At 37.6% G+C, this 19,441-nt stretch overlaps 2 protein-coding genes across 16 annotated transcripts; both read right to left on the bottom strand.

The window, feature by feature from the left end:
- Positions 1-234: 234 nt before the first annotated feature.
- crebzf (CREB/ATF bZIP transcription factor) lies at positions 235-2,908 on the bottom strand. Of its 2 annotated transcripts, none has more exons than XM_042732766.1 (3): positions 2,770-2,908; positions 1,071-2,209; positions 235-666 (listed from the first exon to the last, which is right to left on the bottom strand). In XM_042732766.1, the coding sequence occupies exon 2, from the start codon at positions 2,181-2,183 to the stop codon at positions 1,416-1,418; it is 768 nt and encodes a 255-aa protein (XP_042588700.1). In that variant the 5' UTR covers positions 2,184-2,209; positions 2,770-2,908; the 3' UTR covers positions 235-666; positions 1,071-1,415. The 2 variants fall into 2 exon arrangements, with proteins under 2 accessions (XP_042588700.1, XP_042588699.1); XM_042732765.1 differs by having other exon boundaries at positions 602-666; positions 1,162-2,209.
- A 66-nt stretch (positions 2,909-2,974) lies between these two features.
- sytl2a (synaptotagmin-like 2a) lies at positions 2,975-19,169 on the bottom strand. Of its 14 annotated transcripts, none has more exons than XM_042732707.1 (20): positions 18,987-19,169; positions 18,809-18,887; positions 16,810-17,036; positions 15,944-16,095; positions 13,956-14,079; positions 12,476-12,530; positions 12,301-12,394; positions 10,274-10,774; positions 7,347-9,440; positions 6,482-6,586; positions 6,118-6,168; positions 5,467-5,561; positions 5,169-5,285; positions 4,868-5,037; positions 4,672-4,774; positions 4,442-4,603; positions 4,108-4,204; positions 3,927-4,026; positions 3,631-3,836; positions 2,975-3,556 (listed from the first exon to the last, which is right to left on the bottom strand). In XM_042732707.1, exons 3-20 carry the CDS (start codon positions 16,908-16,910, stop codon positions 3,411-3,413), a joined length of 4,473 nt encoding a protein of 1,490 aa, XP_042588641.1. In that variant the 5' UTR covers positions 16,911-17,036; positions 18,809-18,887; positions 18,987-19,169; the 3' UTR covers positions 2,975-3,410. The 14 variants fall into 14 exon arrangements, with proteins under 14 accessions (XP_042588641.1, XP_042588640.1, XP_042588642.1 ...); XM_042732706.1 differs by having other exon boundaries at positions 18,825-18,887; XM_042732708.1 differs by having other exon boundaries at positions 16,810-16,973; positions 18,825-18,887.
- Positions 19,170-19,441: the final 272 nt, after the last annotated feature.

Raw genomic sequence — 19,441 nt, 5'->3', positions numbered from 1 at the left:
AGATATGATCAACAATGGCCCAAACAGAATAAGTGCTTTTTTTTTTTTTGGTCAGAGTGTTACCACAGCCCTTAAGGAATTTTGCAGTATGCACTTGCATATAATAGGCAGAAACCATCACCACTCTTTATCCACCCTGAAGAGAGATAAGAAAAGGCTTTTGTAGAGAGCGAAGAAAGTGCTGTGTAAAAAGAGAAGGAGAGTGTAGTTAACATCTTATTAGGACACAAAACATTCCTCAAATGAAAATTTATTACATTTCATGCTGCAGCCATGTCCCAGCACAGTCTTTGGATTTCCATTACAAATCACATATAGATGTTCATGTTCAAAAACCATGACCCTTTCAAAAATGCTGTTACAGAACATACTTATTCTCCTGACAAATGTCAAATAAAGCCCAAATGCTTTAACAAATCAAGATGAAACACATGGATATGATGCGGATGTTCAATGCCTTGTAATAAAACATTACTATAAACAGAAGTTTAAACACTCATTTAGATGCTAAATGTACACGATAGCATCTGACATCTTTATAAATGTGATAAAGAATCAGTAAAACTGTAACTTACACTGTTTCAAGTACTACCTTTTTTTAAATTTACCAGGCCATGATGCAAGCTGCTGGTCCCGATTCTTCTGCTTTCCCCACAGCAAAATCCACTTTAGCATAAAGAAAAATAAGGGTTCTACATGAAAAACATTCTTTAGAAAAATAGCGATATTTCAGAAAGGGCTCATCTAGTTTCAGCAAAATACAAGCTTGCTTTGAAATCAACATCAATGTATCAATCCTGAATAAACAGATACACATAACAGATTAATCCAATCATAAAACATCACTCAAACACAAAACTTTTACATAATCCATTCTGTCCATTCAACTACTTCCCTTAAAGTCTACTTTAACTGAAATTACATACTACATCTGTGTAATCCAATAAACATCCAAAGTATGTGATAAAAAAAAAAAAAAAAAAACAATGCTTAATTTCTTTCTGTAGGTTATCTTCAATACTTTAAACAGATAGCAAATGAAAACAAAACAAAAATTATAGTTTATTTACAGTTTGTATTGTGCCGTGAACTGGCAAATAGCATTGTCTTCATCTTAGGAGTTAACCAGTTCTGTGCAGTCTTCTACTTCTCGATCCTTACCATGGATTTCAGCAGTCAAGGATGTTCTGTGACCCAGTCATCCAGCATGGCGGACCAAGCACCTAGAAGAAAACTGTCAACAAGTTTAGCAGTAACTTGTATTGAAAGCAAGTTCAACAGACATGCCATTCAAGCTCTGCACACATTTAAACAGTTAACTCTATATTTGACAATTACTGTCGTCATGTCCCCTCATTTACATCTTGTGCAAATGTTCAGTCTCGGAAAACGTTGAAAAGGTAAAATACTTGACCCTACATTTTATGCGACAAGCTTGAACTCTCTGCACATTTGGTGCAGAATTCCACCGAGACGTGGTCTTTGTCCACATGCAGGCAGACGCCACCTGCAGTATCTTTGTCTTCCACCTTCACCCTCTTCTTCGGCATGGCGTAATCGTGGTCGTTCTCGTTGGATTCCTGGAAAAGCGAGGTAGAGAATTTCATGCCGTTCACACCGCTCAATCTAGACAACAGCTGAGCCAGCATGCTCTCATTGGCCAACACGGCTCTCAGGTACCTAGTTTCATTCTCCAACTCTTCCACTCTCTTGTTGAGATTGTCGTTTTCCTGCTTGAGAACACGATTTTCTGTTGTCAAAGAACCAACTCTCTGTTCCAAGCCACTGACGTATTCTTTCTTCTTTAAACGGTTCATCCGCGCCGCAATGGCGTTCTTGTTGATGATCCGACTGGAGACGTCTTGCAGTTTTGACCTCCGGACAGCACCTCTACTGCAGGATGTGGCCACGTCAAGTTCTGCGCTTTGGTTTGTCTCATCGCTGGTCGCTGTCTGTGATTCAAAGTTGACAAAAGCATCAAGCACGTCGTTGTCCAGGTCCCAGTTGAACCCGGAGCCAAGCAGATCATCCAGGCCCCAATCATTGGTGTCGCTTTCTGGGGAAGTTTGCATGTTGGTTTCTCTTGTATTACTGGTTTTCGAAACACCATCAATCTCGTGGGAGGTACTTGTACATGTGATATCAGCGTTTAGGCTGCTCCTTCCTCTTTTTCTGGTGATCATGGCTGTGTTTCTGGATATTGTGGAAACTGTATAGAAAGAAAACATTAGGAAATTAGCACAAAATAAATAACAGCAACAATCTGCACACAAAAGTTTATTTTTATTGTATGGGAGAAAGCAATGAAAATTACAGCTATATAAAGCTGCCAAACCACGGAGAAATGTTCGACTAGAGAAAGCCAAATCAGTCTGGTGAGGAGAAATGAAGAGAAATCGATCCACATTCTTTTTTCGAGATTTTTTTATAAAAATGGGTTAGCAAACATCTAACAAAACTTTTTTTCGAGATTTTTTTTATTCGTCACATACACGATTATTCTTCCGTACTTAGCAAACATCTAACAAAACAAATAACGTTATAGGTTTTTTCTTTATTAAAAAAAAAACCGTGCACGTCAATATATCCGCTTACTTTTAATGTAATAATCGATATATGAACAACTCTTAATATCAAATACAACAAAGAACATCATCTCCCAGTGGTTTTGATAGTAGGCCGCCGTTGCGCGCCTTGATCTGCGTGACAAAGCAGTTTCTTCACGCAAAGAAAACTACACAATTTTTGTTTATAACCGGAGTAACTTACCTTAAATCGAATCCTGATGTCTTCTGACGTCGATTGAATGAAGAAAACTACATTAACATGACAGAAAAGTCATTTAAGCTCAGACGTTGTAAAGCCAAGCAACGCGCTTAAGACGACACTGAGAGGAAATAAAATGGCGACTCCTTTATCATAGAGGAACTTCAACTAATCATCGCTTATCATAGAAGAATCGCAACCATTCACTCTTTTTCTTACAGAATCGATTGCTGTCAGTCTATAGTTCCTTACCATAGATTGTACAAAACAACAAAATGTATGTTTATTTATTACTAGACATACAGAATTTTACATATAAAAGTGATGCCAGTTTATAAAAGTTTATTAAAATCAACGTCTTAGGATACTCTCTCAAGGCAATAAACAAACGATCGTATTTGCTGCAAATTGAAAGATTTAAGGCATTTTTTATTTTAAGACATTAAATCCACATACTTTACAATAACAAGCATATTATATTTTTCATTCTCTTTTTCTTCCTCAACATAAATGTCAAGAAACCATCAAGTTAACTCCTATATATTTAACATTACACAGTGTCTTCCTACATACTGCATACTTCATGTTCACAATCATTTTTCATGTAATCTTTATAAAGTGTCACCATATGCCTCGGTTTCTTACTATCTAGACATTCTTGCCATGACCATCATTCTCAAAGGTAAAATATCTTCCACCCATTCATCTGGAGACTGCATCATTCTCTCCCACTGGGCTGCTTCAGCAACATTAGAGTCCATCCAGTTCACTTCAGTGCCATAACTTTTACCTGAAATAATACTGACAATCAGTTGTTTTTAATAATTTTTTTTTAAGTATAGTTGTAATTTCTCTTTCAGTTACCTGTTCCTGGACCCAGCCTAATACCCCCAATAAAGCGGTTGTTGAGTCTATAGTGATCCCACACAGTAAGCTCCACACAGGCCTCTTTGAGGTCCTCTTGCCTGAAACCATCATACACCATTGTGTGGTTAAACACTGGGTTAGATGCCCTCTTCAACACTCTGGTCTTCTGACGGCTTTTCCGGCTGGTATCTGGGAGGACTGCGCTGAAAAGACCAAATTCACACGTGATGGGCATCCCACATTTAATGATCCAACATATATAAAAATATATCCAATAAAACAGCTGTAAATACCATTTAACAAAGGGGTCAATGGCAACACCTCTGGTTATAGGCAGATTCTTGCATTCTTTCACCCATATTTGCAACTCACCGTTCCTCTTGTTCTTGTGACCTACAGAATTGACATGTTATCAGAAAGAAAGATGCTTCTAAAAACATATTTTTAGTCAAATGCAAAGTGTCAGCATCTTACTGTGAGAAGTCTGTAGGACGAAACGCAGAGCAACTTTAATCTCTGCACCCATTTCCACGCTGCCGACAGAATGTTTTGGGCTGGTGGGAACCTGGATCTGGGTTGATTTAGAAATACATGCTTTAGTGGAATTCCAACAAACATGACCTCATACCCTTTAGTATAGGATTTTATATGTGTTGTTCACAGACTTCTCAAGAAAAGCCCTTTAGAAAAATGTTTTGCTGTCCATATCTTTAGCAATATTAGATACAGACTTGATCTGTGGGCCACCAGTTTAAGACTATCCTTACAGGTTATTTTAACCAAATATACATGATTATTGTTATCTTACCCTTCCTTTAAGGAAATACTCATTCATCTGAGAGTTACTGAAATCCCATTCGGCCAAATCGAGCTCAACCTCTCCAAGAAACATGTTACGCCCAAAAGTGTCGTTGTGCCACACAGAGGTGTTCAGCTTCTGGGTTTTCAGTGTCTCCACTGGAATCTTGAACTGCATGGAAAAGACAACTTCGATCATCAGATTCAAAACATATCTCAAAAAGTTTATAATTCTCATACCCGTAGTATTTCATTGTAAGTTGGATCCAGAGTCTTCTTCCTCACGCATGTTTTTTTCTTTCCATATTTTGCTTTGTCAGGTAACAAGTAACATTTAACATACCTGAAGTTCAATCAAACAGAGCACATTTATTATTGTTTATCTATCTTGAGAGAAGCTATATTCTTTTGATGAGAAAATTATTATTTCACTTACGGATCAGATCGGTTCCTCTTTACATCTGCCACGGCGAGGTCCTTGCATTGCACAACAAAGATGTGGAACTCTCCCAGTTTTTGCACGTAGTGAATGGCGAACTGGATTGCGCCTTTGACCTCCACATTACCCAACTCACTACTGTAGATGCTCATTACACTGCCAGTGACCTGCAAATACCCCGCACAGAGACACAGATCTATACAGAAACCTTTTCATTATTGCATGTTATAAACGTGCAAAAATAGATTAATACGTGCATTTGCATTATATTAGAGCAAAATTAGATGGTGTCACATACAGAGGACATGGAGGCCACTTCAGAGCAAGTGCTAAAATTAGAAGGAGTGTTGCATGTTCTCAGTCTGTCATAGTGGAAACTGCTCACTGATGCACAATCACTGTTTCTGAAATCCATCTATTAGTCACATGCACAAACAACAGGAGATTGTTAGCTTGTATGCAGGTTAATAAAGGCAGTGGATGGTGGTGTTTAGCTATAGGCAGTGATAAGGCAAATCATAAAAATAAGACATTTTAGAACTAATCCAGTGTTATTCGACATCAGCATTGCTCATGGGTTTTGGTTTGAGTTTTACCTCTTGTTGCATGAATGCAGGCACTGACATACTCATCATCTTCACCTGTTCTGGGTCGGAGAAGGATGTTTTGGTGTTGGAAGTGACTGCAGATACTGATACAAAGGAAACAGTAATTTTAGTGGATGCACATTCTGGATCAAGATACAGATGGAATGAATTTGAATTAGTTTTAGTAGAAATAACTAATTCTGAAGAGTTCTGAGATTTTGAAGAGCACATTTTATATTTTATATAGATAATTGATTTAGTTACTCCATCTACCTCACCATTAGATGCATGATTTGGGTGGTACGGAATGCAAACCACTTTAATCGTTGCCATTAATCCATGTGCTCATCAAATTTTCATGCGTCAGTTAATGCATTCCCTTAGCCATTTCAAGTAAAATATACATGAAAGACCAAGGGTCGATTATGAAAAGGAGGTTTAATGTCCTTGATGCTAATTTAATGTCAGGGGCTTACCTTCTGCTCTTAATGTAATAATGCAAATGTATAATACTCTATGACCATTAGTTAATAAGCTACAGCAGAGGCTGATATCAAAATCATTTAAAATAATTATGGAATGTATTTACAAATTGACGTGTATTTACTTTATTACTGATTTATTATTATTTATCTATTTATTAAAAAGACAAATATTTACCATTTTCCATACTCAGCCCAACTTCACTCCTTGGGTCAGTCTTCCATCTCTCCGGTTCAGATGACAAAGTATTGTTAAATAAAGATTTAAACAAATATGGATTAATTATATTATTAAACACTGTGAAATGCAGTACAGCATAAATGCTTGAGAAACCTGGGTATGCTATCTTTCAATTACACTAGAGACACTGGGAGTTATTAACAAATGTCCAGCAGAGGGCAAAAGAGACTGTTACTCATACAGAACTGAGCTAGGTCTCTGTAATACCCATGATTCTTAAAGACCAAAACATTTTGGCTTTACCTTAAATAAGGTCTTAAAGTCAACAAAACATAGGGCAAGAAAGATAAAGGAAACTTACGTAAAGGTGTGGATGCCATGTCCTCTAAACTCTTGGAAATAGAGATGGGTCTGGCATTGGCTCGTTCAAGGGCAGCTTTGACAGGGCTGTCATCCTCACTGTCCCCTGTCACGGCCCATATCAAAAAAGAATCAGCAAACCATACAAAAACAGAAGTCTACTGATCCATTATATACAACTATTAGTACTGAATATCTGATTTGAAACACTGATTTAATGTGGTATTTCAATCCATTGGCTTTCTGGCTTCAGGGGATTTGAAATGTATATGTAATTATTATTATGTACAATGTATGTAATTTTAAAAATAACATTAAAGTGACCAAAAAAGCTCATTGAAAATCAATATAGCCAAATAATAAATAATTTAATATTAGTTACAGATTTAAAATATAACAATTTCAAAAAAATAAAATAATTATGAAATATAAAATTTAATAAATTAAAACAACATAATAAAGACTTTAATGATTGTAAGCTGATTTTTCAGTGTCAGAGGTAACCTTCAGTGTCATTTTAAACACCATGTTATAAAATGAAACTTACCAAGAATTTAAAAAATAACAAACCAAAAAAAAGTTTCATGATTTCACATAAAAAAGTTCTGATTGCTGAATTAGATCATATTATAGAAACACGTAGAGGCAGGGCTTAAATAGTCATAAACCTGTAGAACAAGAAGGTAATTTTATCATGTCTAAAACTTGAGCAACTTGCTTGAGCAAAGTATCAAGTAGGATATGTTTCTCAGGACAGACTGATCAACTGTTTTAGGACATAAACCCTGCTTCCACAAGAATCACAGAACCAATCATGTTCTTTTCTACTGAAACTAGATTGTACCAAAATGGAGAGGTGAGCTCACAGTATGAACTGGCGTGTGAGACTGACCAGGCTTCAGGTGTGGAGCTCCCAGAGGAGTCAAAGGTGATCTCCTCTGATTCAAGCAGGGAGTGTTGAGAAGGGGAGCTCTCATTGCTCATTCTGCCTTGGTTCACCTGTTCAAAAGTTTCACCTGCCTGCACATTAACCTGTTTTCTTTCATCTAAGACTGCCTGCTCAGGTATGCCCAGGTAATAGTGTAAACTCAGGGGAATATAAAACCGGGTCAGAGAGTCCGCTGACAACTTTCGTTCTTTGGGCATGATGGGTCTTACATCACAGCCTCCATCTGAAGTCTTCCTGTGGTGTTCAGGAGAGATGCAAGACCTGGTTTGCCCTGGATTAACCCTTAAAGTGCATGGACTCTTGTTGGCGGGATTAATATCTATCGCAAAGGTTCTTAAGGGAGAACCTAAGGGATCCTTCCTGGTTTCTTTGTTTGGATATGAATCTCTACGAGGTACTTTAGACTGCAGTAATGGACTGGGAGTTCTGGTTTGATCTTGGTGTTTTGGGTGGTAAATGTCAGTGGGCTGTGGCTCATCATGTTGACCTTTTGCAAGGAGACTTCTGAGGGGAGATGATGGTGGACTTAGCTTTGAGTGTTCGTCTGAAATGGACTGTTTGAAATTAGAAATATTCTGGGTGATGTAAGGTACCCTACCTCTGATATCTTGAAGGTCTTGTAATGGCACTGTACTTGGACTTTTTTGGTTTTCCTCGGTCTGTTCCATCTTCTCTTTTTGTGTCAGTCCAGCCTCTTTGAAACTCATTCTGCCTGGGAAACTTGGGCTGGTTGACCTGATGTCAAACTGAGGTTCAGAAAGTTCTATTGAAGAACGTTTTGGAGATGACTCTGGGGATGGATCTTTAACATAAGCTGTGTATGTTGGTGAACCAACAATTACTCTAAGGCCACCTTTTTCTTTCTCCCAAAATGACTTGAGATCATTAATTGAAACTTTATCCTCCTGTTGACCTAGGGACATCTTGAAGGTGGCGATTTCCTTCTTCAAGTCTGATATGTCCATGGCGATTGACTCTTCCTGTAGCTCATTGCCCAGAGATTTATCTTTGTGTTTTAGCAATGAACTGGGTGACAATTTGGCATTCATTTTTACTGTGAGAGTTTGTAGTTCACTGCTTGAAACTTCTGAGAGCCTATTGCTCTCCAAACTAGAAGGTTTCTCATCTTCAAGTGAGGATATGACTGATATATCAACACCACTGGATGTTCTTCTATGTAAGATTGGAGAAATCTCACATGATGTAGATTGTACATCAACTGGATTTGGCTTAGGATCATTTGGATTGGGTTTGGATGGGCTGATGCTGGAATCTGACAACCTTCGTTCCTCAGCATCATGATAATTCTCATTAAGCTGAGATGGCTCACTTTCTTCTACCTCGGCTTCTCTTTTGATGCTCAATATTTTAGGTCCTTTGTTCCCCCTTTCCCAGAATGACTTCAGGTTGGCTAGTCTTCCTGGTGATATTTCACCTTGGTCAAACGTCTCTATTTGAGGAGGATCTTCGCATATTTGTTTGTCTGTTTTTACCTGCAGTATTTCTGCAGTCTTGCTGTTTGTAGGAACAGAGGTCTGTGGAGGTAAATTATCATCTTCAGACCTCAAAGTACAAGATTTTTTATATTCAGAACTTTCTGTTTTATCTTGACTTATCTCATCTTGGTCAGATGCTTGAACTTCAGGACTCTTATCTTTTTTCTCTGCTCTCGAAAACAATGAAAAAAGCCCCCTACGTGTCTTTGGTGGAGGCTTGGTCTTTGGCTGTAAAACTGGAGGCACTGAATCTTCTGACTTGGCTTCTGGGCTTTCATGATCTTTTGGTTCCTCTTCATTCATCTCATTCTTAACTGGCGACTCCTTCAGCTTTCCATCTCGAGAGCCTCTCCCAAACCATTCAAATACCTTAGAAAATGAACGACCCTCTTCCACTGTAACCTTATCAGTCTGGCCCTCTGCACGTAACCCAATGGCCTTACCTGCTACCTCAGTAGAGCCATGGAAGTTGGACACCTGTGAGTGCTGAGGCTCACCATAAACCTCATGATGTCCTGCAGTGAAGACAATCACAAGTTTTACAGTTAAATTTTTGCATGCAAGTGAGAGAATAATACTTTGAGAGAATAATGACTTCCAAAACAATATTACATTAAATGACATAAATCTGACCATGATTCCTGAGATCAGATGATAAAATTACACTTTAAAATTGCAGTTAACCCCCAGACAGTAGTCATTTCTTGCAGTGCTTATTTACTAATCAACATTTGTGGATTAATCAGCATACACATGAGCATTCACCAGAAGCCATGTGCTGTATGTATATGGTACGCACGCACATGGAGTTAGTATGAGGGTGTATTGATGAGTTAGCATCTTAACTGCTGAATTACAGGTTAATAGATTTTTTAGCAGATTATCTCACTTAAACACATTTTTTGGGTTTGATTATATTGTTAAGGTTCAAGGTGTCTTACCAAAAGGGTTTTGGAACAAGCATTTCTCACTATCTGGTTGGACAACCCATCTACCTGTCCTTCCCTCAACCTTTACAGGCTCAGTGCTCACCACATTGGGATGCTCGTTCAGACTGCTGTGTATAATTTTGTAAACCACAGGAAGTTGACAATTCTCAGACCGCTATGCTAATTCCATGCGTTAATTGGATAGTTCAACCAGAGTGAAAATTGAAACTCAAAACTGATCATTTATTCACCCACATGTCATTCCAAACTTGTTACTTTTTTTTTGTGGAACACAGAAGGTATTTTGAAGAATGCCTTTAAATACATGTTTGGAACAACATGCGACAGCGAGTAAAAGAATTTTAATTTCCTGGTTGAACTATCCTTTTGAGTACTTCTCGTGGATACAACCATGTTACCGTTGTCTGTGGTATTGCTTCTATCTGGTTCCGACAGAGGACCCCAGTCTTCTTCCAGGACACTGTGCTCTCCTTGCACTCTCTCTATAGACCCAACAACAGAGGAGAAGCGAACCTGTTTCCTATCTAACCACCCTGACACAGAGTGCACTGAGCAGGGGGAAAGAGGAGGGCTGATGGGAGTTTCAGGACTGAAGGGGCTGACTGAAGCTGAAGACTGACTGCTGCTGCTGTCATCATTGGTAGAAATCTGGAGATGCAGGGAGTCAGTAGAGCTACAGCTAGAGATGCTGTGCTTCAGGATGCCTCTGGGAGCAGGGGTCACGACTTGTTTAACTCCATTGCCACCCATGACAGTGTCCAGGGAAGAGTTGTTGCAGGAGTACAGCAGTAATCTTTTTTTTGGCACAGGTTTGCATTGTGTGACTATGTGGGTGTCAGTGTTGTCTGTGTTTGGAGTAGTGTGATGGAGTGTATAGTTCTCAGCTGGAAGGAAAGTCTCTGAAAAATAACCAAATAGTTGGGTAATGAAGCAGTAAAAGAAGAAGCAAAGACACATACATGCACAAAAACATGAATTCATGTTTTATGATGAATTCATTTTGCATTCCAATTAACAGTTCTGTTCTTGTAACAGCAGTACAGTATCTGTTAATTGAGGGAATTTGAATGGTACAGCAATGAGATGCATGGGATAAAAGCGTGCAAGCAACCTAAGAATATAATGGTACGTCTTCAAGTCAGGGATAATAGATATATTGATACCATATCAAGTATAGGCCAACATAGTTCAGCAGAGTAGTCACAGTCAGTACTCACATTTTTACTTTTACAGTGTATTTGTGGCCTATTCCAAATATTCACAACTTTGAACCCTTTGCACTCATAACAATAATACTAGCTTTACTACACACTAAAAGCCCATCAAAAATGTACCATCTATGTCTGAGGTAGACTGGTCATGCGTGGCAGCTTAACTACTTAGAACAACATATTTCTCAGTATAATCTTCTTAAAGTTTGGCAGCTCCTTAAAGACTTGTTACTCAAGACCACTACAACAGGTTCAACTTTCTGCAGAAATATTTTGGCCACGGCACCTTTTTCACATGTATTGTAATAACACTAAATGCCACACATTACATTTCAATGCCAATTATAAAACTACAGCTTGGCTATTCTCTACTAATCATATAAGCATAGTAGAGTTGTATCCTGGAAATATACAAAACTACTCTATTGTTGTACTTGTGCAAATGATTATTGAGTGTTTACACTCCTGTATGACCTCAAAGAAGAATTCGATACGTTCATAATCAAAAACCAGGGACCAACAAGTTTTGTTGCCAACATATAATACAAATACCACTGCATTATACAGTGATAAGGTTTAACAGATATGCATGCAGATGGCATTCAGTTATTACACTTAGAGCACAGATCATGTCAAGCTAACACCATAGCCCAGAAGAGGTAAACATGCTATATGCAATGGGGATCAGACAAACAAACTTATTGTTCTTGCAAGAAATATGTTCTGACCCTTTGCTCTTCAGAACATAAAACTCCAATAAAACCACAACCAATCTGCTAGTCCATCTATTACTGGACCGAACAGTATCAAAATAATCACACAAATGTTAAATCTGTGGTAATCACATCTTTTAGATCATAGAGATCATCTGTCAAAAGCGGAGAGCTGGTATATAGCTGTAACACTACATTAAAAACTGTAAAACAAACTTGTAATCATTAAATAAAAAAATTTACTTAAAAAAAAAAAAAAAGAATCACTAGATAATTTATACAATTAGCAAAACAGATTTTAGTAGTTCAAAATTACATTATATCAGTAAATGAAATATGAAATTAAAAATATTAACAAAAAATTACAATATACTTCAATAAATGAAACATGTAGTCAAAAATTTTTTTAACAATAAACTGAACAATTTTTTTTATAGAGTGACATACTCTATGGGGTGTATAAAAATCAATTTGAGGATCAATTTAGAAGATAATTCTCACCCTCAGCAGGTATCTGATCAGCCTCTTTCACTCCATTGATAAGTCTGGCATCATCTCTCTGCGATCGCACACTACTGAATGGATTCTGCCTTGGCTACATAATAAATTTAATGGAATCATGAAAATGCATAATAAAATGCAAAATGAATGAGTAACTGGATTTAGTGTAGTATACCTTGATTTGAAGTATCTGCCCTTCCCGCTGGGCTTCCGGCAACTCATCATCCGCCCTGTATGGAGGTGATTTGGTCATATATTAAATGTAAGATGATAAAAACCAACAGGCCACTGAAAGCTTTGTGCATTGTGAACAGTTTCTATATGTCTATATTCAATCATCAATACATCTCTATGGTGCTGGTCCTGAAGCCCCTGGAAAGTCACAAGATTCAGCAAGCACTAAGTTTCCATGCTGCGATGTGACAGTATAATGCAATTACATGGTGTCAGACAGAGGGAAAAACAGCAGCACGTGAAATCTGACCCTTGAAGCAGCTTATTGGCTCCAGATTCCCTCACCAATGTCTGGGAAAACATGGGAAAAGTTTGCCCTACAGATTATGTTAGACCTAGAGTACAGGTTCACTCCTGAATCTCTGCCAAATCCACAAACGTTTCATAAACAAGTATGCATAAACTGGTAGACACATTACCTTTCTTTTCATGTTGTTTTACATGAGCTGTGATATGAGAGCTTTAAAAGCTAGTGTCCACAAAATTAAGGCTGCTGATGACAGCATGATCAGTCCAGCCAGGCTAATGGGTGGATGCAGCGTTAGTGTTTTGAAAAGGCAGAGCCGCCAAAACTTCCTTTAATCAAGTATAACAATGGAATGTGCTTGGTACTGATAACAGAAATGCAATTTTGAGTTTAGGAACTTTTTATTGCTACTTTTTATTACCATTATTAATTTGTGTTCAAGGCATTTCTAATTATTTTACATGGAAAATGTTACATGAATTTGCTGTCTGAAAGAAAAAATAGATAGATGAATAAATAAAACGTACACATACCCACTAAGATGTTCCTTTTTTTTTTTTTTTTTTTTTTTTTTTTTTAGATTTTCCAATAAAATATTCTACATAATAACAGCTGTTAAAACTCAAAACTCCATATCACATATCAAATAAATAAAATAAAAAAAAAAAAAAACAAAAAACAAATATTTTATTTTAAACTGAAATAATAATTCAAAATATTACTGTTTTTCCTGTATTTAAAAAAATTATAATAATGCACCCTGGGTGAGCTTAAGAGACACTTAAAAATCTTACCGACCCCCCAAAAACTCCACACACTAACATGATATGAGTTTATATAAAGACCTAATAGTTGTTATAAAGTGTTTTGTTATGCTTTGGTTGTATCTCGCCTATGGCATGAAAAATAGGTGAATGAACACAAACATCTAATAACGTAACATTTTAAAATTTTTGTACCTGGTATCATAATGAATAGCATACTTAATTACATAAATTACAAACATTCCTATAAACGTGATTACACTGCATTCTACAAGATTTCACATCACAGGTATCACAAAAAAAACAAGAAAACCCAATATATTCCAGCATGTGCTGCACCACGTTTCAATCAGATGAAACACTATACTGGAATGTTCGAATCATAAATGTACTTAACACCAAAAGCTCACCTCTCATTGTGTGATTCTGTGGATGGATCCTCAATAAGGCCTAGAAGCTCTGGAGGGATGTACACATCTTTCTTCTCACCATAAACACAACTGGGTTTCTCAGACCATCTTTGAGAAAGTTCCACTACAATAAGAGACATTTGTTATGCCCAAACATGCATTAACAGACACAACCCCACATCTAAAACATCTTATGGAACTACATGATATACAGGTCCTTCTCAAAAAATTAGCATATTGTGAAAAAGTTCATTATTTTCCATAATGTAATGATAAAAATTAAACTTTCATATATTTTAGATTCATTGCACACCAACTGAAATATTTCAGGTCTTTTATTGTTTTAATACTGATGATTTTGGCATACAGCTCATGAAAACCCAAAAATTCCTATCTCAAAAAAATTAGCATATCATGAAAAGGTTCTCTAAACGAGCTATTAACCTAATCATCTGAATCAACTAATTAACTCTAAACACCTGCTAAAGATTCCTGAGGCTTTTAAAAACTCCCAGCCTGGTTCATTACTCAAAACCGCAATCATGGGTAAGACTGCCGACCTGACTGCTGTCCAGAAGGCCATCATTGACACCCTCAAGCGAGAGGGTAAGACACAGAAAGAAAATTTCTGAACGAATAGGCTGTTCCCAGAGTGCTGTATCAAGGCACCTCAGTGGGAAGTCTGTGGGAAGGAAAAAAAAGTGTGGGCAAAAAAAACGCTGCACAACGAAAAGAGGTGACCGGACCCTGAGGAAGATTGTGGAGAAGGACCAATTCCAGACCTTGGGGGACCTGCGGAAGCAGTGGACTGAGTCTGGAGTAGAAGAAACATCCAGAGCCACCGTGCACAGGCGTGTGCTTTTGAACCAGAAACAGCGGCAGAAGCGCCTGACCTGGGCTACAGAGAAGCAGCACTGGACTGTTGCTCAGTGGTCCAAAGTACTTTTTTTCGGATGAAAGAAAATTTTGCATGTCATGCGGAAATCAAGGTGCCAGAGTCTGGAGGAAGACTGGGGAGAAGGAAATGGCAAAATGCCTAAAGTCCAGTGTCAAGTACCCACAGTCAGTGATGGTCTGGGGTGCCATGTCAGCTGCTGGTGTTGGGGTCCACTGTGTTTTATCAAGGGCAGGGTCAATGCAGCTAGCTATCAGGAGATTTTGGAGCACTTCATGCTTCCATCTGCTGAAAAGCTTTATGGAGATGAAGATTTTGTTTTTCCAGCACGACCTGGCACCTGCTCACAGTGCCAAAACCACTGGTAAATGGTTTACTGACCATGGTATTACTGTGCTCAATTGGCCTGCCAACTCTCCTGACCTGAACCCCATAGAGAATCTGTGGGATATTGTGAAGAGAAAGTTGAGAGACGCAAGACCCAACACTCTGGGATGAGCTTAAGGCCGCTATCGAAGCATCCTGGGCCTCCATAACACCTCAGCAGTGCCACAGGCTGATTGCCTCCATGCCACGCCGCATTGAAGCAGTCATTTCTGCAAAAGGATTCCCGACCAAGTATTGAGTGCATAACTGAACATAATTATTTGAAGGTTGACTTTTTTTGTATTAAAAAACACTTTTCTTTTATTGGTCATATGAAATATGCTAATTTTTTGAGATAGGAATTTTGGGTTTTCATGAGCTGTATGCCAAAATCATCAGTATTAAAACAATAAAAGAGCTGAAATATTTCAGTTGGTGTGCAATGAATCTAAAATATATGAAAGTTTAATTTTTATCATTACATTATGGAAAATAATGAACTTTTTCACAATATGCAAATTTTTTGAGAAGGACCTGTATATGATTTAATAAATGCTTTGATTTATGGGTGATTTTTCATTAATGGTAAAAATGTGATATATAGCAAAAAAAAGTGATGTAAACAGAGTTCAGATGCTAATCAGGGACGGGGTACATGCAATGGAAATAATGAGAGACATAAACAGAGCCCGTTCTCTATCTGATTCTGTCCGCTGGCAACACTCACATATCGTCACGGGTTTCTTCTGTCTCATGGACGTTCTGATGATGTCGGAGCCATGGATCCTGTCTCTGTGTCTGTGATTCTTTGTCTCATAAAACCACTCCCCAGTCAAGTACTTCAGCCTGCTTCTGTCTCGCTCAGTCTTACGAAGCTGCCTGAAAGGACATCAGATTTATAAATAAATAAATATAACAAACATACATACATATATATACATGTATTAATGGTCACAGAATAAAAACATCCTGATGTCCCAGCATTACAGACTGAGCTTTAGCAGTGACATCCAAACTGACGAATCCCAGACATTGTCTAAACTGTAAACTGTTACTCTGGACTGTTTAACTGTGAGAAGTGAAACTTGTTTTGTTTTGTTTTTTTCAGGACCCAGATATTATGTTGGACATTAAATGCAACTGACACAAACTCAAACCTGTAACCCATATTAAATGTAGCCTGGGACGAATTTTATTTTATACATTTGTTCAAGTTAAGGACGATGGTATGTCATACAACCTGCATATGTTTGCAATTAATGGCAAAATATTAAACAGTTTGATGGAATAAATGGCTTTTGATTTTATATGCTTATGTAGTTTCAAGGGATAGTTCAGAATGAAAATTCTGTTTTCATTTTTTCATCCTTCATCCAGGGTTATCTTGGACATTCTCCAGTGGTAAAAGATGTCCGTCTGTGTTTACATACAAAAACAATGGAAAAGTGGAAATATGGAATGCAAAAATGCATTCTGTGTGAATGGCCCATTAATGGACTATTGCTTTAATAACTAGTTACGCCTAATTATACATGATTAGAGCAAATTAATTTATTTTCTTCATCCACCAAGGAACCTTTCTGCTAAACTCACTTGACCCTCTGTTCTTCCAACTTCTTAAGCTCTGCATCTCTCTTCAGCACTGCCAGGATCATCTCTTGCTCTTCCTCTGTCAGATAACTCAGGTCAATCATGATGAATGGCTTCAGGGTAGGTGATGATAACAGATGAGTCTCAGATCGCCTCTGACTGGTTCACTGAAAGTGTCAAGAGCATCACTGAGTCACTGCATCACATCATGGAGAACATCAGAGGAGCACCTGCACCAGACAGACAGAAGGAGTTTCAACAAATTCAAGAAACACAGTATGAGCTTGGCTCACAAAGAACTATGTCTTCCCTGTGAATTCTTCTAACCATTATGACATCACATGATCCTAATTGTTCCTAATGAATCTGTGAGCCGGGCTTTCAAGACTTCTGCTTCCAGCATCATCTATGCTTCCCTAAACATCTGAAATGACATTGTTTCTCTATATCAGCTCCGGTCCATACAGTATGTGCTCAACACTGGACATGTGACATGGCATTGTCAGATGACTATCAGAGGATATGGGTACTGGCTGCTTCTCAGAGCAAAGAGCACAGTCAAAGGACTCTTTTATTCCTAAATCAAATTACACTTAACTCAAATTAGGTGGCAGCACACAAATGGTATCAATTTGAACAGTCTGCTTTTCTAAAAAACAATTTAGAAACCCATGGAAAAAATAGGAATACATCTAAACCATTTAAAGAACTGGAATTATGATATTTTTTGGATGGAATGACCATTGGCAGAAAAAAAAAAAAAAAAAAAATATTTTCTAAAAGGCAAACTCCTTCTCATTGCACTGTGCCAGTGACTTTTATGAATAAACTGTATTTAATATCTCTTATAAATAGTTTACAAAGAGCTTAAACAAACGTCTTTTACCAAAGAGTTTTTTTTTCTTTTCATAAATAAAAAATGTGATTTTTCTTTTCATTTACTTATTTTCTTTATTAATCCCTTTGCATATTGTAACATCTGATTTTTACGTATCATAAAAAAGAACAGCAATAAGTTCCTACATCTTCCATGGGCATATCTGGGTGTCTAGATAAAGCTATGATACATTCCAGCCAGAGCGGAAGTTTGTTGTTACTTTCCTATTTTGGAAATCTGTTCCCGAGTCATGTTCTTGATTGAGTCATTTCCATGAAAAACGCCTCTACATGGGTTTACACCACACACACACAAAACATATCTGACAAGCATTTTCCTTCTTGCTTCCAAGAAGAACAGTATGATTTTTTAGATTCTTTAGTAATGGTATTTTTAAATATTTACTTCTTTTAAAATCTAATAAATACTGCGAAATGATTTCTCTCAGTACTAATTAGATTTCAAAATGACACAGTAAAGCATTGAAGTGTCCGGTGGTTCTGAGAAAAGCATGTCATGACAACATAGTTGGGATGGTCACCCGAGGCAGGATCTGTAAATCATAACTTTTTAAGGTATACGCCATTATCAAAACAGAGAAGAACTAGTCTCATCCAGACACAGTAAACATGAATAATACATGTTAACCATTTGCCTGTTCCACATCCCTTCGAGGCATGTACCATAACAAAGAGTTGCCACCTGGTTTGGGTTCACTTATTATAGATGTGCAGTTTTACAGTTACAAACCATCTTACAGGGTTTTAAGCATCTGATTTTTTATTTTATTTTATTTTATTTTTGGTTTAAGGCATCTTAAAGCACTCATTTAACTAATCACTGTCTGATCTGGATGTAAATAAATATTCCGCATTCTTTCTCTAAATAGCTTTACAAGAAAGAACAAATTAAGGAAACAGGAAATGAGAAAAAATCGCAGTGGCTCCAGAGATCAAAACACAAAACTCCAGACATGAAAACAACATAATGAAATGAGCGCCTGTTGAAACAGAACCCATCCTTGTCAGAGCATGCAGCACAACTTCCAACTCACTGCAGGGACATTGTTAAGTGAAGTTAAAGCCTTAAAAAGTAAAACTATTAAGGTAAAATAAAACAACTGACCAGCAAAAAAGTTTACCTGAGTCTTGTTCGCGTGGCTGCTACTAGACCGCATTATTTTCCAGCACTGTCACTGTAACATCTGAAACACCAGAGGAGTGTAATAATCCATTTGCCAGGCACTTGCTGATATGAACCAAATTATTTAAATCTCCAGTTTTAAAGTGAGGCGTGTGTTTACCGGTGGGGGTGTGTGGACGTGGGCTCCTCCACTCACGAACTCGTGTGCACACTAGTAAGAGCTAAAAATGCTGTTAATGAACTTGTGGGGAGTTCCGAACGATAGCACAAAATGCTGTCTAGGCAGGAGGCTCACTAAGTTTTGACACAAATCCCTTGTGCGCAGTTTTGCCAAACACCTCCCTCAGAAAATCTCTAGAACCACCCTCAAAAGTCTCCATTTTTCACAAAAAGTCATTAAATATGAAACACACACACACACACACACACACACACACACACACACACACACACACACACACACACACACACACACACACACACACACACACACACACACATATATGTACATATATACACACACACTTTACAAATGATGACAGTATAAAAATATAATAAAAGATTAAGTATAACAAAAAATTCTTAATTGAAATTAGGAAATGCTTGCATTCTGCA

Source organism: Cyprinus carpio, chromosome B10 (genome assembly GCF_018340385.1).
Source record: "Cyprinus carpio isolate SPL01 chromosome B10, ASM1834038v1, whole genome shotgun sequence".
NCBI lineage: Eukaryota > Metazoa > Chordata > Actinopteri > Cypriniformes > Cyprinidae > Cyprinus > Cyprinus carpio.
This window is presented reverse-complemented; position numbering and strand designations above follow the sequence as displayed.